The sequence below is a fragment of the Malurus melanocephalus genome, unplaced genomic scaffold (genome assembly GCF_030028575.1).
Source record: "Malurus melanocephalus ecotype Western Australia unplaced genomic scaffold, MMel_1.1 scaffold_55, whole genome shotgun sequence".
Lineage (NCBI taxonomy): Eukaryota > Metazoa > Chordata > Aves > Passeriformes > Maluridae > Malurus > Malurus melanocephalus.
This window is the reverse complement of record NW_026623287.1, coordinates 541,265-559,035: the sequence shown is the minus strand read 5'-3', so window position 1 is coordinate 559,035 and position 17,771 is coordinate 541,265. Positions and strand designations below refer to the sequence as shown.

The 17,771-nt window shown below is 46.1% G+C and overlaps 1 protein-coding gene across 1 annotated transcript in view; it reads left to right on the top strand.

Annotated features, from left to right (window-relative positions):
- CELF4 (CUGBP Elav-like family member 4) overlaps positions 1-17,771 on the top strand; it is a 687,912-nt gene that overhangs the window by 623,248 nt on the left and 46,893 nt on the right. Inside the window, exons 9-11 of the mRNA XM_057365600.1 lie at positions 10,828-10,908; positions 11,920-11,985; positions 13,529-13,609. Coding sequence (XP_057221583.1) covers positions 10,828-10,908; positions 11,920-11,985; positions 13,529-13,609 — 228 coding nt within the window. The remainder of the gene's footprint in view (positions 1-10,827; positions 10,909-11,919; positions 11,986-13,528; positions 13,610-17,771) is intronic.

The following is a 17,771-nucleotide window of genomic DNA, read 5'->3' as shown; positions in this document are numbered from 1 at the left end:
CAGGGCGTTGGTGTCTCGTGTCTTACGCAGCTACAGCGTTAAACGGTTCAATCTGGATGACAAACATCAAGGGCATGTTGGAGGTGGAAAAAGTGTGTGCTGAATATTTGAGTGCTCGTCTGCTGGATAGCATGTCTGGTGAACAGTCAGGACAGCCAGCATGTTTTGCTTCAGCTGAAAATCGACCTGACTCCTGAGCAGCCCATGCTGGCAGATCCCCTGGCAGAACTCCCAAGGGTCTTGCTTCTGGTTAGCCCTGAAGGAGCTGTGCTCAGCCTGCTTGCACCCAGCACTGGTGTCTCCTGCWGGAATTCCCTGCAGCCAGAAGGCTCTGGGAGGATGATCCAAAGGGTCCACACGTCTGCTGACCCAAATGGATTCCTGTGTGCAAGGAGCAGGTGTTGGTTTCCGAAATGCTCTCTGCACACAGATCCTGCTGCCTTACCAGGCCTGGGGGTGAAGCTGAGTTAATGCAGCCCCTGAATGGGCTCGGGGTCACCTTTTGGTGACACTGCAGGAGAACTGCTGCTGGGGCTCACTCTCTGCCTGGCTTGAAGATGCCAGCACTAAAAAAGTGATTTTGCAAGCACTGACAGTCAGAGATGAATGAGAGAGGTTAAAGGGTACCTGTCCTACACCTGTATTTACAAATATACATGCAGTCCAAAGCTGTAATCACCAAGAACTCAAGAGTTCACCATTCCTTAATGCACACTAAGATTTTTTCAGTGTCCTGGAGATTTGAGATAGCCCTCTCCTCCAATACACTTCCTCTAGAAAGATGTGTTTTACCATTGCTGTACATACACTAATGCTAACAATCATAGCAATAAAAATTTAAGTAAATGTTTCTAATTGATCCTAATCACCAGCTGGCAAAGGAGTATTTTACCCTGGGGAATGGATAGATTGATCTAGTCTGTTAGGAAATCAAATACTGAGTTAGATGCTCCAGACAAAAAGAAAAAAAAAAAAAAAAAAAAAAAAAAAAAAAAAAAAAAAAAAAAAAAAAAAGAAAAAAAAAAGGTAAGAAAGAAGAATAATTTCAGTCTTAGCCAGTCCTGAAAACTCAGAAGATTCATCATCGTAGGCGATTTTATGAGCCACAAGGAAAAGTGTCACATTACATAGAAATACCAGAGTTATACCTAGATATTGACAAATAATTATCCTCCTCCCAACAAASACTTTGCAAGCATATAGTTTGAGTTCAGCCCTAAGCAGAATTAAAAGCAAAGAACTTACTGTTCTCAAAATTAGGCATGTGAATATGTGTTTCAGCAGCTTAAGGTCTGAGGAGCTTTTGGAATCTTATGAGGCATCAGAAAATTTCAGGGAGCCCTCAGTACGCTCAGTGTGCTCACCCACAGCACCGAGAAAGCCTTCTGCCCTTAAGGTTATACAAACACAGCCATCTGTTCTACTGTCCATTTATTTCAGTATCTACCTGTTTGCCAGTCAATCATCTCTCTGTTTATTCATCCATTTCTATGTCTGTCCTTTTTTTCTGKTTTTTTTAGATCCTTTTAGCTAATTTTCCATGATCCATTACCATGGCTGTCAGAGGAAAGGTGCTCTTCCTAGACGAATCTAAATGATTTCAGCTTTTGTTACTATCCCAAACTATGCCCATAATTAAAGAAGCCTTTCAGTTAGGTATTTCATCCATGGTTATATAAAAGTCAGTGGCCTTAATCTGATTCTCTCTGAGTTTGGGAGAGGCTTGCTCAGGCAGCAGTTCACAGCACAAACAGCAACAGGCTGATGCTCTGAAAGGTGACAGTCATCCTTCCCTCTTCGCTGCCGGCAGAGACTCCCTTCTGCTGGTAAAGCTGACACCCAAACAGCCTGAGCTGTGAGAAGTTTGGATTTATCTCAGTGTAACTTCAGCAGAATATTTCCCTTTCTCATTGCTCAGCTTCCCCATAACGTGGTGACACCTGAAATTATAGCAGAGGTGTAAAGGGAGCGGTGGCAGGGCAAACACTCGCCTCTCATTTTGCTTTTATCTGTCCCTGAAACATTGAAAGCAAACCCACGTGGCTTACATCATGTGTCTGCTCCATCTAATTGTGCTCCTTCTCATGAGCATTTATGCACTCTCCAAGCCTCTCCTCCTTGCCACAGGGTTTATTCAGTCCTGGAGCTTAGCAGCATAAAAAAATAAAAGGATTAGACATTTATATGGGTAATGAGAACATCCACAGCCATATTAGACTGGATAAAAATGTAGATAGGACACAGAACTTCATGCTTTATGATACAAGCCAGCCACTAATTGCTTGGGGTTAGAAAGAAATTTTCATCACTGGGCAGCTTGTTCTATCATTGTTCATTATGGGATCTTCCTCATTCTCCTCTACAGCATCTCTCACTGCCCTGTGGTTCTGCATGGCTCTGTCTCTAAATGCAAGGGAGGAAATAAAATATTACAGCTGAGCAGGCAATTGCACTAACACTGTAGAGAAGGGAAGATCATGACAGTCCCCATCCAAAGTCAGCATCTTCCAAACAACTTTCTTTTATGGTGCATCTCTCATCCTGAAAGTGGCTAAGACTGCTGCAGTATTATGTACATAATCATAGTCTTGCTATGATTATGACTTGCCATATATTGTTTAAATCCTGAATATTGCTCTCAGATACTCTTTCATGCTCCACAAAAAAACCTTTAATGTGGGTTCACACCATTACAGGCTGTAGCAGAATGTTCTTTGTTGCCTGAAAATAGCAAAACAGGACGATGAACATCTGTAGAGGCATGTCACCCATATCATTCACACCCAAATAAATTCCATTAATTGTGCAGTTTGTCTACACGTTCACCTTTCTGACCAGCTGTATTATTTTTGATGCTGCATCCAAAGGACTCCAGAATACCACAGTCTTTATAAAAGCAGGTCCATATTACACAGCTGTATTTAGTGAGCAATTTCACAGTTTTTGATTCTGTCTCGCCCTGTGCTCATTTTTCAAGATTCCCTCTGACTGGAAAAGGGATGTACATGGTATCATTGGAGTCAGACCACCAAACCATCCATGGCTCTGTGGCAAAGGRATACTTTGAGCATCCCTACTCGCCAGGGCTTTGATCACAGCCCCTGTCCCTGCAGGAATTAGCTTTCTCTGTTAATCTGGTCAGGCTATGGATCCGTGCAGTGGCACTAGAAAACCATTCCTTGCAGGCATAACCTTTGCAAGCCAAGGTCTCACCTTCTCCAAGATCAGACAGTACAAAATGCCTCAGTGCACTTTCTGCCACGAAGTGAGTAACAAGGCAATAAGTATTTCCCCTTGCACGAGCCTGAGCCCCTTTGGAGATGTGACCTTTTTGTGTATTAATTCCTGCCCTTTAATCTCTCAGTTTGCAGAGCTATTGAACGTGGCACTGTGTCACAATATATAGTKGGGACAGAGAGCATAATCTGTTGTGCCATGATCTTGTGAGTCACTTTGCAGCAGCACAAGAGCGTTTGCCATTTCCACATTAGTCACAGTAGCAGGGATTGCACTCTTCTGCCAAAGCTTCTTAGCCACCCAGAGCCCAGAGCCTCTCTGGTAACCATGTGAGATGTGCAACAACAGCAGAGACCATCTGCACTGGCTTCTGCTGTGTCTCACATCATCAGAATTCTGCTCTCTGATAACAGGTCCTGYCCTACTGAATTGAATTGTGAGGGACTACACAAAATTTTCACTGCAAAGACAAAGCCTCTTTGGTAAGAGGAGGGGAGGGAGAAATGAGAAAATGTGAGACCAAAGGGCAGCAAACAAGAGAGAGAAGGGATTGGCTGTCAAAGAATCAGTGAAATGAGAGAACTGGAAGAAGGAACAAAGCAGAGCTTCCAGAAAAGTGAGGACTGCTCCATATGATATACCCAGAGAGAAGTGGAAATACACCACATAGAATCTTACATCCCCCTTATTCCTCCTGGGTCAAAGGATGTCCAGCTTGACCAGAGCCGGGGATGGGCCAGTGGTATGGCAGCCTTGTGGAGCCTTTGATGGAGAATGCTTCCACCAGTACCGAGTTCTTCAGCTTCCTCACAAAGGGAAGCAGAGGCACAGGCACTCATCTCTTCTCTAGTGACAGTAACAGGAGCAGAGGGAATGGCCTGAGGTTGTGTCAGGGGAGGTTTAGGTTGGACATCAGCAAAAGGTTCTTCACCCCGATGGTGTTTGGGCACTGGAACAGCTCCCCAGGGCTGTGGTCACAGCACCAGCCTGGCAGAGCTCAAGAAGGGCATGGACAATACTCTCAGGCACAGGATGTGACTTTTGGGGTTCTCCTGTGCAGGGTATTGATGAACCTGATGGATCCCTTCCAACTCAGGATATTCTATGATTCCAATTCACTGTATTTGGTCAGGATTTAGGTTGCTGAGGAAACAAAAKCTAAGTCCCCTCAGTTCCCTGTAATACATTTAAAACATGCCACCTCATTTACTATTTTCAGGCACACAGAGGTTCTGTTTCTGCCTGCCCACCATTGCCAGGATTAGCCCCATCTCTCCTCTCCAGACCYAGCACAAGTTTCTCCACCACCACTCCCCTTTGGGCATATCTGGGCTAGTGAGACAACAAYCTCTACAGCCCATTCAGGGTCCAGCCCCCCCTGAGGATGAGCTGTCAGTGCCAATGGGCAGCCAAGCCCTTATGCCCACATTTTTCCAAGACACTACTCAGGCAGTTCTCAGTGTGCCTCACAGGGGAATTCCTCTTCTAAAGCAACTCATGTCTTTATGACTGAACCAAGACCATCAATTCAATTTCCTTGGCCCAACAGAGGCATCAGGCAGCCACCAATCTCACCCACTGCCAGCAGAGACAGCATTCAGCCTCCATCTGTAATTTTTATCATTACCCAGGTGAATTTTGCAGGGGAGCAGGCTGATTTGAGAGCCTTATCCATCAGTTTGTCAGTTAGCAGTGCTGCTGATGGACAGGCTGCTGCCCCAGACCAGCGAGTCCAGCGTCCATCCTGATCCTGGCAGGCACCCTCCAGGGGCACTGGGCAAGAGCAGAGCTTCACCAGCACAGGGAGAGGAAAGGACYGGCTTCCCAGCCCCAGTGTACCCTGGTATTCCAGGGTCAGACAAGAAGAGTTTGGAGAGGAGGTGAATCGGGAGAACAGCAAAAGAGTGACCCACCTGCACCTGTAGAAGGTCCAGGATGAAAACCAAACCCCACAGCGTTTGATCCAGACATACACTGTGGCCTAGAAATGCGCCTGGCTTGGCTGCCCTGAGGCTAAGTTCCTCACTACAGGAAATTTCTGGCTGTTAGTCCACCCTAAATCTCCAGGTGAGAGCTTTCCTGTTCATATTTTGTATCAGCAGTTCCGAAACAGCAGCAGTGAGCACCTGAGACATCATTATGACCAGGGAGGCTTTATTTGACCCATTTGTAACAATCTGCCATGTGCCATAAACCATGCTTTACTGGTAAAATAAATAAGTGAAGGAATGCACTCATTAAAAACATAATAACAAGTTGCCATCTTCAATTGTAGTCTAAGCAACTTTAATGATGCCAAGTACTTCCAATGGCCGTGATGCAGCTTTAATGAATGAGGTTGTTTGAGGCAGTTGTGTGAGCCTTTCCAGAGCAAAAGTTTTCTCCTCTGATCTGGAAGAAGGTGTAAACACAAATCAGACCCTCTGCTGATGTTTTCAATAACATCTATGTGAGTTAAGACCTTGGGCTTTATTTTAAAGATGACTTAAACTAAGCTCCCCCAGAATATGGACTTAGAGTGCCTTAATAGTTTTTAAAACCTGACTTACGTGATCCTGGCCTTAGGCAATGAGAGGGAAGTCTGGTCCTGACTTTGCTGTTGAATTAGTTTGTCACCTTGGCTGGCCATGTCCACCTGCCTGCATTTCTGGGTCATCTGTGTCTTTCTCGCTTTGTTACCTGGCAGCTCTTCATTGCCAGACATGTCTCCTACCATGCTTTTGCTCAGCTTTTGCTTTGCCCAGAAAGAACCTGATTAGGGATGGGGCTTGGAGGTGAGACTAAGAAGAAAATAATAAACATACTCCTGGTTTCCAAGATTGAACCGTATGGATTTTTTAGTAGGTCCATACATTGTCCCAAACAAGGACCTACAACAGCTGGGGATGCCACCAAAAGGGCTTTTTCCTGCTAACAGGATGAAGCAGAGGGCACAAAAGCCCTGAATTTCTTTGCTCTTTTGATGTGTAGGGCAAGCAACAGAGGGACAGCATGTCTTTAACCGAGTGGTGTCCACCCATAAATGGCAAAACGAGACTATAAAACACAGGATCAGCCTCTGTTTTCTGCCACATCAGCACATTCTTTCTGTTATTGCAGTTATTGTTGTGTCTGAATACCTAATTAATTACAACAGTAAGCGCTGGCTTCTTTAATCACAGCATCAGCTGTCCTAATCAATCTTAATAATATGGAATCTGTACTATGGCACCCATGAATTTTAATCTACATAAATTTCTTAAGACCTCTCGCAAGCTTGTTGTACGAAATGATATAATTATGGATATAGATTAGGGCTGTAGAGAGTGATTTAAATTGGATTTAAGGAGAAGGTGAATAGAGCCCTCCCACTCAGTATTTATTTTAATCCTGGCCTTCACATAGATTTTTTTTTTTACTGTGGTTTTGTTATTAACCCCCCACACTGACTGAACAGTGCTGCCTCTCTTGGATTGCCCTCCTCCCCATCCACTTTCCCAAAGGTGATAGTGGCCAAGATGCAGCTCCTGGGAGAGGGGTGGAACCCCTCCAGGGCAGTGAGAGGGGTGAATAGATGGGGCAGGGCACAAAGCTGAGGATCCAGTCCATAACTGGATCAGACCCACTCAGGAAGTATCTCTGCAAAACTGGGTGAAGTGGATGGAATTGAGCACACCAGCCACAGAATGCACAGATAATCAGTAGCAAGGAGTGGAGAGAAAATCATATAGGAGTAAGATGACTCCTTCCACCAAAATGCCATGACAACATTAGGGACCTAAAATATGCCAAGCTACACTTTTGTCTTTCAGAAGCATTGGATGCCTCTGGTTTCAGGGAACAGACCACTTTGGGTTTCTCCTACCTGAGCTGGGATAGAGGGGCTGTCCCACTGTCCAATGAAGGTATTGGARAGCCCCTTTTGATGGCTCAGGCAGTAATTATTACCCTTTTTCCTCAGTACAGATCCTCCTGATTTATACCCCTGAATACCAGAGCAGACTCCAGCCCTCTGTCCCTTCACTTGGGGCACCCATATAACAGCTTGTCTTGGACAGGCCCTGGAGCTGGGCTGCTGACACCTCAGGAAGGATTCTTTATAGAATATCACTTCAACCAATTTTATTTATTTTTAACAGCGTGCTTCATTCTGCCACCACCATCCATTCATTCTCTGACAAAAGCTAAATGTCAGGCCCAACACTAACTGAATGCCCCTTTAAAAAGTTTGATTTCAATCTAGAGATATATCAGGAGTACGAAAGTTTCCTGRTGTTAATTTTAAAGCACTGGTATTTCATGCTGACTTGGGAAATCATCCTCGGTTTTTGGCATCAGGCAGAGGATTTGGAAAGTGACATTAACGGATCTACTTTCTTTGAAGGACTTGGGAGTCATTTCTTGACTTCTGCCTAATGAATAAGTGCTGCCTTCGTTAAATTTATATTTATGGCCATATAGTAGGTCATTGGCTTGTTTTATGTCTCCAGGTTTATGGAAGGTTATCTGCCATGGTCACCTTGTGGYATCTTGGCCAGGATTGTCTTGCAAAGAGACAATTGTATCTGAGCAGGATTTTTCCCTTGGAGATATGGAAATGATYAAATTAATATAGAGGAGATGTCCAGGGATAAGGCTCCTGCCCTGAGCTGCCAAATGAAGTTACCATTAGCATCTGTTTTCACAGCACACCTTTGGTTTGCCCTGGCAAGGCCAGACCCTCAGCTCCTGGAAAGCAGCAAGGCCACAGGGACTTCAGTGGGGCTGATGTGATTGATAGTTGTTCTCTGGCCTCTCAGGAGCCTGTCTGATTTTTTTCCCCTTCACCAGCTGATCCTCCGCATTTACATTACACCACCTTTAATCTTGGAAACGTCTGTGTGTTGGACATGATGCCTCCATGTGTCTGGCCACAAGGAAAGCTGTTTCAGATGTTCTCCCCAGGCACACTTGCACAGAGTCAGCACCTCCGAGGTCTTTGGATGGTGTTACAACTTACAGACATTCTGGTTCTGGTCCAAAAGCCCCTTCAAGGTGCTCTGTGGTACCATGACTCTCATCTAGAGCATTTACCAGCCTTTATTCACCTATTTGCCTTGTGTGTCCCTGGGGGYTTGCCCCCTGGCACAGACAGCACACCGGGGAGCTGAGGTGTTCTCCCAGCCCTGTATGCTCGTGTTCAACCAATATTTCCAATATCAAAGAGCACTGGCAGTCTGGATGGGGAGAAAGGGTGACTGAGGCAGGGTAACCCCTCCACTGATGATCTATGTGAAGGCCACCCTCTGAAGTTAYGTGTATTTTATAGAGGAATAAAGCTTTTCCTGATGTTCTCCTTGTGCTGAGAAGTTACTCATATTTCCCAATCACTTTGAGTTTAGCAAATGGTGAGCTACAGCCACCCCCTGTGGTAGGGTGACTCTGAACTGTGATTTCCTCACATATATACACACACCTTGATTTAGTGTGTAAGAGAGCTGCCACTTTAGCAAACACAGCATGGCCAACACTTCCTCAAATGTCTAATCTGTATCTTGAGATTTCTGGTTCAGTTGTTGGCTTCACCCAGGCAGTTGCACCCTTCGYTAGGTCTGATTCACCTGTCGGCGTGAGCAGCAGCATGAAGATGTGCTCATGGTTGTTCAAGATGCYTTGGCTCCCTGCCAGGGTGTCCAGCCAGCCCTGGAGCTGTGTCCCTGCATCTTCACAGGCCGTGTTGGCCAGCAYGGGCACATCCACTGGAGTCACATCTTCATTTGCTGAGCAAACGCCGTCTCCAGGCTAAGCAAGGCGAGCTCTTCAGCAAGCAGGGGTCATCACTTTTCAGAGGTGCCAAGTTAAATTGCTGCTGGTTGTGGCTCACCACAACTGCTTTTCCCAAGTGGCCAAGACAGGGTATGAGACTACAAGTAAAACACAGCCCCAAGCTGGGAGCTGCTGGCTCCCCAGAAGTGCTTTCAATTCTCCCTTCAAGAACAGCCAGGGATAGTCAGGTCAGTGTTAGGGCCCTCTGTGTTAGGACAGCTGCTTTGAATGTTCTTTTCCCATGAGGAAGTGATTTCCAGGTTGGAGTAAAGCTGAATGAAACCAGGGCAGAGCTTTCCCACAGGGTTGCATATGCTGTGAGCCAAGAGGAAACCCCATGTGTGACCTGGGTCACAAGGCAGCCTCACAAAAAACACTCAGATATCACCCTTGGTRGCAAGTCATTAATACTGGGGAAATTAATGAGGTCTGAAAGCTTTAGTGAGGAAGGRGGAAAGCCTGTTGTCCCTAACACTGTTGCCCAGTTCTAATATTTAATCTTAAAGGCAGGCCAGGATTCTCAGCACACATTTCCTACACAGAATTTCTTAGTTCAGGTGGTCAAAGCGTGGTTCCAAAGGCAGGTGAGGTATGCACCAGTGGCACAAGGAGAGCAGCTCTGTGGTGAGTGTCCAGGGGATAGATTGAACTCCAGCTGGGAGGTTGGGCAGTTCCCACATGTGCCCAGAAAAGGCAAGGAATGAAGGAAAGGACCACAGTCAGACAGGTCCTGATCAGTGACTTCTCCTGTATCAGAGAAGTGTCAGCCATTGCTAATTATCAGCGGACTGGGGGGAGAACAAGCGTGTCTGAATCAACCTCCTCTGGAGAAGGATGAAATGCTGTATTTCCTGAGCAGCARGGACAATTTCTTCTTCTGTGCAATGGAGGAAGGACAGTCACCTYTAGGGCAGAGATGGGAGACCCTCTCCTTCACTGCAGTCTGAAAAACCATGGGTATGAAGATGTGCTTCCCTCACCACAGGTCCCCTCACCTTTCTCAGGAGATATCCTATACCTCGCAGGACTTGAAGGATCTAAATTATTATGATCCATTCTCCTGAAGGGCAGAGGGAACTGTTGTATTACTCAACTTTTCATAGCTATTCAGTTTTCTTGTGGAGCACGAAAACATGATCAATATTCTGTTTTTMAAGGAAATCCGTTTTGAGCACAGGTTAAAAAGAATAGACTTTAGTTGGTTTCTTCTTCAAGAAGAAAGGACTAAGTAGAAATGATTCTTATATTTTCCAAACATTTCCTCCAGCAGAACAACTGCTCTTTAAAAATGTAGTGYAGAATGTCTACTCTGCCTTCCAGTGACCTCCCACAGGTTTTAATGTATTCTCCTCACACCCTGTTGCAAAAAAATGAAAATCCTTACAGTAAGATGGTGCTTTCCCATTTCACATACACACATACTGAGGGACCTGCTGAAAGTCAGCTRGGAAACCATTCCAACCTAGGACTGCAACCCCACTTATTTCTTCCTGTGACCACCCCAACCTCAAAGTCCACATGATCCAGTAATGCCTGTAATGAGCAGGAGCTTCCAAGCCTTAGCCAGCTAATTGGGTTTAGCCACCTCAAATCTGGTCGTTTCACCATTCCTCCTGGTATTTTGGGAGAAAAGTGCAAGACCTTGCAAGTTTCCATCATGACCAATGGTGATCTTTAAAGTTAAGTTTCAAGCTGGTATTTCTATTTGTAAGAAAACACTTTATCCATGTTCCTTGGGTATGTAATACTCACGTATGAAAACCTCCCCCACACTTTGCCATACAGTCAGTGTCTTTCCTTGGATAGGTGTATGGCACCAGATTTCCTTCCAAGAGGCCCCCACCTTTGCATCCTCCAAGCCTTGCCTCCAGCCACACCTCTGTGCGGGTAAGAAGGAATAAAGGTGGGATGGATGTGGGAAAGTGGCAGTTCCCTAAGGGATCATCCTACAGGAAATAGGTTGGAGGGGCTGCATAAATGTAGAACTGTGCAGTACCAATAAATACAAATTAAACTCATAACAAGAAGTGAAATATTAGGGCCAAGGTGACATTTGGACTGGAGGTTTAGCCAAGCTTTGCTTTAAATTTTTTATTGATGCAGATAAAGAAAGAGCTTATCTAACATGTTTCTCTCTTTTTTTTTCCTCCCTATCAACCAAAGGAGAAAAAGAAAAAAAATTTCTTAACTAGCTTTGGTTGTATTTGAGCAAAACTTCAAAGTTTCACAAAAATAAACAGTTTTAGTGGGGAGGAATGCACACTTGTAAAGAGAGAAAATACACTTTGAAGCCAGCAAGAGACTGCATGCCTTATGCAGAGATTCACAGCATCCTCCCTGGAGCAGACAAGTGGTGTCCCCCTCCCCTCCATGCAGTTTCTTCTCTCTCACTGGGGGCTGCCTGGCAGCAACACAGTCCTTCGAAGGGATGTGGGGATGATAGGAGCCATTGCTTTGTTCTCTTCTCCTTCCTCCTGCTATGCCCCTGTTGTTTTCTGCTCTGATTGAAAGTTTCATGTGACTGTAGCTGTCACAGAGATCTGAGTTTGCACAGCACCCAGCACAGTGTTAGTCCTGGCTTAAGATGAGGGTTCTTTGGGGTTGATTAGTGCCAAAAATCTGCATGATCAGTGCAGATCCATAATTTAAGCTTGGGAAATGAGGAGAGAGGTTTATTTGTCCTCTGCTCCAAGGTCTCACAGGGTGATGGCTGGGGGACAGACCCCTCTTAGCCATCCTGGGGGGTTCTGTCCATAGGGAGAGYGAGCTGCTCCTCTCCTTCACCACTCAGCCCCTGGGTGTGTCTGTCTCATATCATATATTGATGATAAAAGATAAGGGGAGAGTGCCCATCATGTTTTAACCCCTTAATTCCTTGTCTCTCTTGTGTCTCCACAGCGCAGAGCCCCACTGCAGCAGACCCCTTGCAGCAAGCCTACGCTGGAGTGCAGCAGTACGCAGGTCGTTAGTATTAACACTTTCTCCCAATAAACCTTTCTCTTCTCTAAAGCCATTTCCCACTGCACACACCTCAGAGGGCTGAGGGAAGGGACAAGCTGGGGGTCACAGACTCACAGTTTCAATCTGCACAAACACCAAGACACCCAAGGTCTTCTCCTTTTCCCCAGGGAAAGGCTCCCCCTGACCTGCACCTCAGTGAAGCTGAGTAGGACCRTGCCTGGTCTGTCTTGGCACAGTGCAGAATCAGGACACTGCTTTGGAGGCCACTTTCTAAAGCAAAACTCCTGAGTGCTGCAGCAAAGAGGGAGGATGGGCAGCCTGACCCTGCTGAGCCTGGCATGGCGTGGAATGCCTGCACACACCCGTGATTTTAGGGTTTGTCTGCTGGCCATGCCCCATTTAACTGGTCTGAGACTTGGTTAAGAGCCACCCAGACATTCCCCAGCTTCCCAGCAGATCTCACCACAGCTCACCATGGCTCAGCTCCACTCGGGCTGCCCTGAGTGCTGAGCAGCTCCTTTGCAGTTGATGGACTGACACCAGCCAAAGTGACCTGGTGCAGACAACGACCCTGCCGTGTTCAGCCTCCCCTCACGAGGTGTCCATGGCCAACGTTGCGAGGAAGCTGCCACCCCAAAGTCATTATTTCCTGTGGTAACTGGAGCAATCATGGGTTCCCGCTGAGGAATGGCTATTATCTCGTGTCAGCGCTGTATCTGGAAACTTAATTTAATTCTCCATGTAGGGCTTCATTTGCCGGTGTTTTAGTTATTGTCATTTATTGCTTGTGAGGTTTGATAGATGGGAAGCAACTCAACCCTTTGAGCTGTTAATTAACCCCTCTGCACACACATGGCCCCTATCCTCTTCTCTCTGGTCTTGCAGGCGACCCATACTCTGTATTTTTAGCAGCAAGGCACATCATCTACCATCTGTGGTAGTGAATGGCTCCCCTTGTTTGCTTGGTGGGGGAGCTGAGATGGGGAAAATTGTTTAATTGCTGCTCACTGTTTCCACCGCGTTTGTGCRAGAGAGAGGAAGTCTCTGTGGGCACGAAAGAAAATGTATATCCGAGAGCGTGTGTGCAACTGTGCCCATCCAGCGGGCACCTGAAGGGGGGAAACACACCTGTGAACTGTTTTTATGAGTGTGGAATTAATGAGGGTGCTGGAGGTGAGGGGGAAAGGTGTGCACGTGCTCTGCTGCCAGCACGGGCGTCTCTGCACTGAGCTGGCGAGCAGAGCCGTGTCACCGCACCGGAAGGGTGACACTTCACAGGGAGGGATCTCAGCAGAACCCCCCGTTGGCACTGCAAGGGTGTCCCTGGTGTCACTGCTGATGGAGATGGAGGGAGGGAGAATGCTCAGGGTCCCACAGCACCTCCTGGAGCGCAACCACGGCTCTTGGGCACAACATGGCCCTTCACAGAGCCAAAACAAGGGACAAAGCCCACACTGGCTTGGTGTGGTGGTTTGGAGTGAAAGCTCCTTGCTTCCCAGCACTGAAATCTGTCCTTTTTTCTTCTTTCCTCTTCTCTTCCCTGTAGCTGCTTATCCTGCTGCTTATGGCCAGATTAGCCAAGCGTTCCCACAGCCACCTCCCATGATCCCACAGCAACAGAGAGAAGGTGAGTCAAAATGCCACCCTCCTTTGTGACCCCACAGAGCCACCCCCACCACATTGGTTCCCCTCCTCATGCTCCTAGAGCTTCCATTAACCATCCAATTGCTTTGAATCCCTGCTCCAGTGAGTTTTTCTCCATTTCCTTATGTGGCATCACAGTCACCAACGGTACTGTGGAGGAACAATGCCATGGGGAACAGGTGATGGGATCTCTTGGGAACCCAGGGAGGGGATCGTGCTGTGTGCATGGGACATGGAAAGACTGGCCAGCAACATTGCCCCTAATGTCCAGTGGGGGCCTCTGTTTGAGACCAAAAGCAAGAGTGCAGATAAAAATGCAATTATACTGGAATAAAGAGCTTTACAGGAAACAAAGCACTAGTGGCCCCTCATTAAAAGCCAGTAACGTCACTTCAGACACCTGCTATTTGGAGAAMAAGGGCTCACTATTTAGAGTAGCTGATCTAGTCCTTTCAGCCTCCACTGATAATCTCAAAACGTCAATCAGACCTTGTAGAGCACAATCCCTATATGAGGAATASAAAAATCATATAGTAAAAGTTCCTGTTTCTCTGCAATGACCATGAGAGTTGCCTGGGTAATCTACTCCACAGGACTGGATGCCTTCACAGAAGACGTGAAGAGTAAGGAGAGGTGAATCAACCATTTTTGCATGTAAATGCTTTGGGAGAAAACCATGCCATGTCATGTTTTCTTTACAGTCTGTGGAATTTTCAGAGGAACCCACTCGGGTGGTTCCATTCCAATTGTCCTCCAAGGAGTCCACTGCTCCCTTTTGATAAGAAGGAGGAACCGCTTGCCTAAGTGAGACATTAAAGCCAGGTGCTCCAGCTTGGCAACTCCCATTTTAAATAGTTACATTTTATCCTCTATTAGGTCACTAATTCAGGCATATTCTATATTCTATGTGTTATTACATGTATGTAATTACATTTCATGTCTTAATACAGCGTAAGAGTCAGAATGAAATTAATCTAGATTACACTACCAAACTAAAACATTCTGATGATCTGAAACTACTTTGGGGGAGAAATCTCATTTTGCAAGAAAACTAGAAATGTCGTCATTTCCATCTAATTTGGAATTAATTTTTTCCTATGTCAGAATTTCCTGGGGAACACAACTTCCAGCTCCTGATTAGCTCTAGTACATGTCCCTGCTGTGAGAACAGATGCACAGACCTATCGTATCATTACAGAGATGTTTCCCCCATGCTGAAGGACTTTGCTTTTTATTRCTTACTGGGGCTAGATTAAGCGCAGGACAAAATGGCGAGCAGATCATTGCTCAGCAAAGCACTGTGCCAGGAACCACCAGGAGCCGGGGAAAGCTGTGGGCACACACTTTGAGGACCCTCTGCCCGCAGAACCCCGTGTTCAYGAGGCATGGCATGTCCCCGTGGGTTAGGAGTGAGTGTCACCCAGTGGACAAGCTATCTCATGACTCTGCTCCTTCCCACGAGCAGCTGGCGCTGAGGATGAGGATGGCTGGGGGGCAGCGATGTGAGAGGAGCCACCAGTCCAGCGCAGGGTGCCATTCCCGGTGTCCCTCGTTTTCCTGCAGTGCAAAGAGGCTGTGGCTTTCTCTGCTTCTTGCTAGAGGAATATTCTCTAAAGCACAACACTCCCCTTTTGCAGAGGGTCAAGGCCTTAAAGCACCTCTAACCTTTAAGAGGGAAACRCAGTGAGAGGGAACTCTAACAATAGCAATGATAACACTCAGTGCTCGGAGGAGCTATTTAGGTTTGCAGGGATGTGCACAAACATAATTTCTTTAGTGAACCAGCCCTACCACCACAGTAACACCAATGATCACGTTGTTAATGACAATCTTAGCTCTCCATTCCTGGGTCCCAGTTGGATAGCAAGCCTGGGGACATTTTAGTGCTGCAGCATTCCTGTAGAGATGAGTCATTACTTCTACATGAGCGCTGAGGCTGCCGGCAGCTGAGAGGGTGCATAGGGTGGAACAGATCCAAAACCATCAAAGCTTGAGATTAAATCTTGATTCAGGCCATGTCAGCAGCACAAAACTTGGAGGTAATTTTAAATTTGTATGGTATTACTCATCATGATGTAGTTTCTGAAACTCACAAGTACAACTTCATGGTACAGGTTTGTGACTCTCTTCTGCCCTGTGCTCAAACATTCTGGGCAAGCAGATGCAGAAGAAGCAATGAAATTCCAGGCTCTGAGTGTTTGCTGCAGAGGTGAGGTGTGCAGCTGACCAGAGTGCTGCAGGCTGACTTCGTACAACCTCATGGGACAGCCCAGCTTGAATTACTGTTGGAAAACAAACCTCACCATAGCCTCCCAGTGCTGGGACAGAGTGATGGATAGCTGATGTCAGATCAGGTAGAAGGAGTTCACTTATGTTGGCAGTGGGCACAGAGGGAGAGGTTGGGGCTGCAGCTGTCCCTGTGCTAAAAAAACTGACCACGAGCTCAAGTGTGAGGAGCACAGGCAGAAAAATGGCTTCACAATGGTTTAGGTCCAACCAAGCCAAACCAACTGTGTGGTTCTGTGTCCTCAGTCACAGGTTTTTCCATTATCCACCGTGGTTTGCTTGTAATCTACAGAGCACCCACAAACTGTGCAGTACTTAAAGCTTTTCTTGACTTTTCATCCAAATCAAGGCTAACTGTGCTTTTTGTGTATGAATGAACAGAAATATGTATATGTCATAAAATGTATACATTCCATAAAACAAAGAGCCAKGGCAGCCATCAGTGTCGAAATGAAACTTCATTTTTTCTCATGATGTGTCATGGGGGTTAGATTTCAAGCTGCCCTACAGTCCTTTTGGAAACAAAAGTGAAGCTTGTAGTAAATAATTTTATTACTGTATTCAGCCCTGAAGTGCCAAGGGTAATGATCTCCAATAATCCATTAATTAGGTCCAAAACAAGAACCTTTTCTCCAGCAGGAGAACTGGAGTTTTCAGTAAGGGTTTTCCATACCAGCTGTGGTTTTTCTGTTGTTCCAGTATCCCAAGTAAGTCCCTTAAAACTCGTGGCCTTTGTGCACTGAGAACTGMCTTAGATCTTCATGGCATTCTGAGATGAACAGAATGGAATAATAAAATTCTTTGGGTAGGAAGGGACACTAAAGATCCTCTAGTTCCAMCCCCCTTGCATGGGCACGGACACCTTCCACTAGACCAGGTTGGTCAGAGCTCCATCTGCCTGGCTGTGAACACTTCCAGGGATGKGGCATCCACAACTTCTCTGGGCAACCTGTGCCAGTGCCTCACCACCTTCTTATTAAAGAATTTCTTCCTTAAGCTCTTGTCTTTGGATTCTTAAAAATATACACAAGTGTACAATGAGACAGCCACACACATGAACACATAGCTGTCCATGGAGTGCCCAAGTTAACTTGAATCAGGGAAAAAAATCCAAAAAAGACAGAAGGGCTGAGGCAGACAGATCTTGTTTTCTAAATTCTTTACCAAGGACTCTGACTGTGACAGACAAGTTGCAGATGGATTTAACAAAAAATCCTTCATTAAGTTCTAATGGCAGAAATTTTGTATGTGAGTGTGATAAAAAAAAACCAAACTACCCCAATTTTTCTTTTSTGAAGTGGAGTTTTTAGCATCATAAGTTAGTAAAAACCCCTCAGTAGCTGGGAACAAAGTGAGTTTGGCCTTGAATTGTTGGGTCAGGAAGAAAAGCCACAGCACAGTTTTCCCAGGCACATTTTAGAGCTGAGCTGGACTTTGAGGATCGTCCCTGCTTTTTCACACCCTCCCTTSGTCTCTTCCTCTTGGTCTCTGAGTTGTGTGAGGAAAAGTTGATTTCAAGGTGAGGTAAGGGCTGTTTTCTCCTTGAGTCCAGCCCAAAGAGGGTGTAGTAAAGTTGTGTGCCTCCTGGTCTGCCTTATGCCTCGGTAGGTGTTTCTCAGCGCACACAGGCAGAATCCCCACTCATGCACAACRCATCCAGGACCCCAGGAAATGCAGCTGGTATTTTTGAAAGAATTGGCCAGTTTAACAGTGCAAACTGCTGGCTCCGGTGATGTCAGTGGGAATTTTGCCACCAACTGCAGCAAAGCCAAAATTTTACCCATTTTATTATAATGTGGATCTCAAATCCCACAGCAGAAGTGCTCTGGGGCACATTCAGATGAAGGAATGATTTTTTT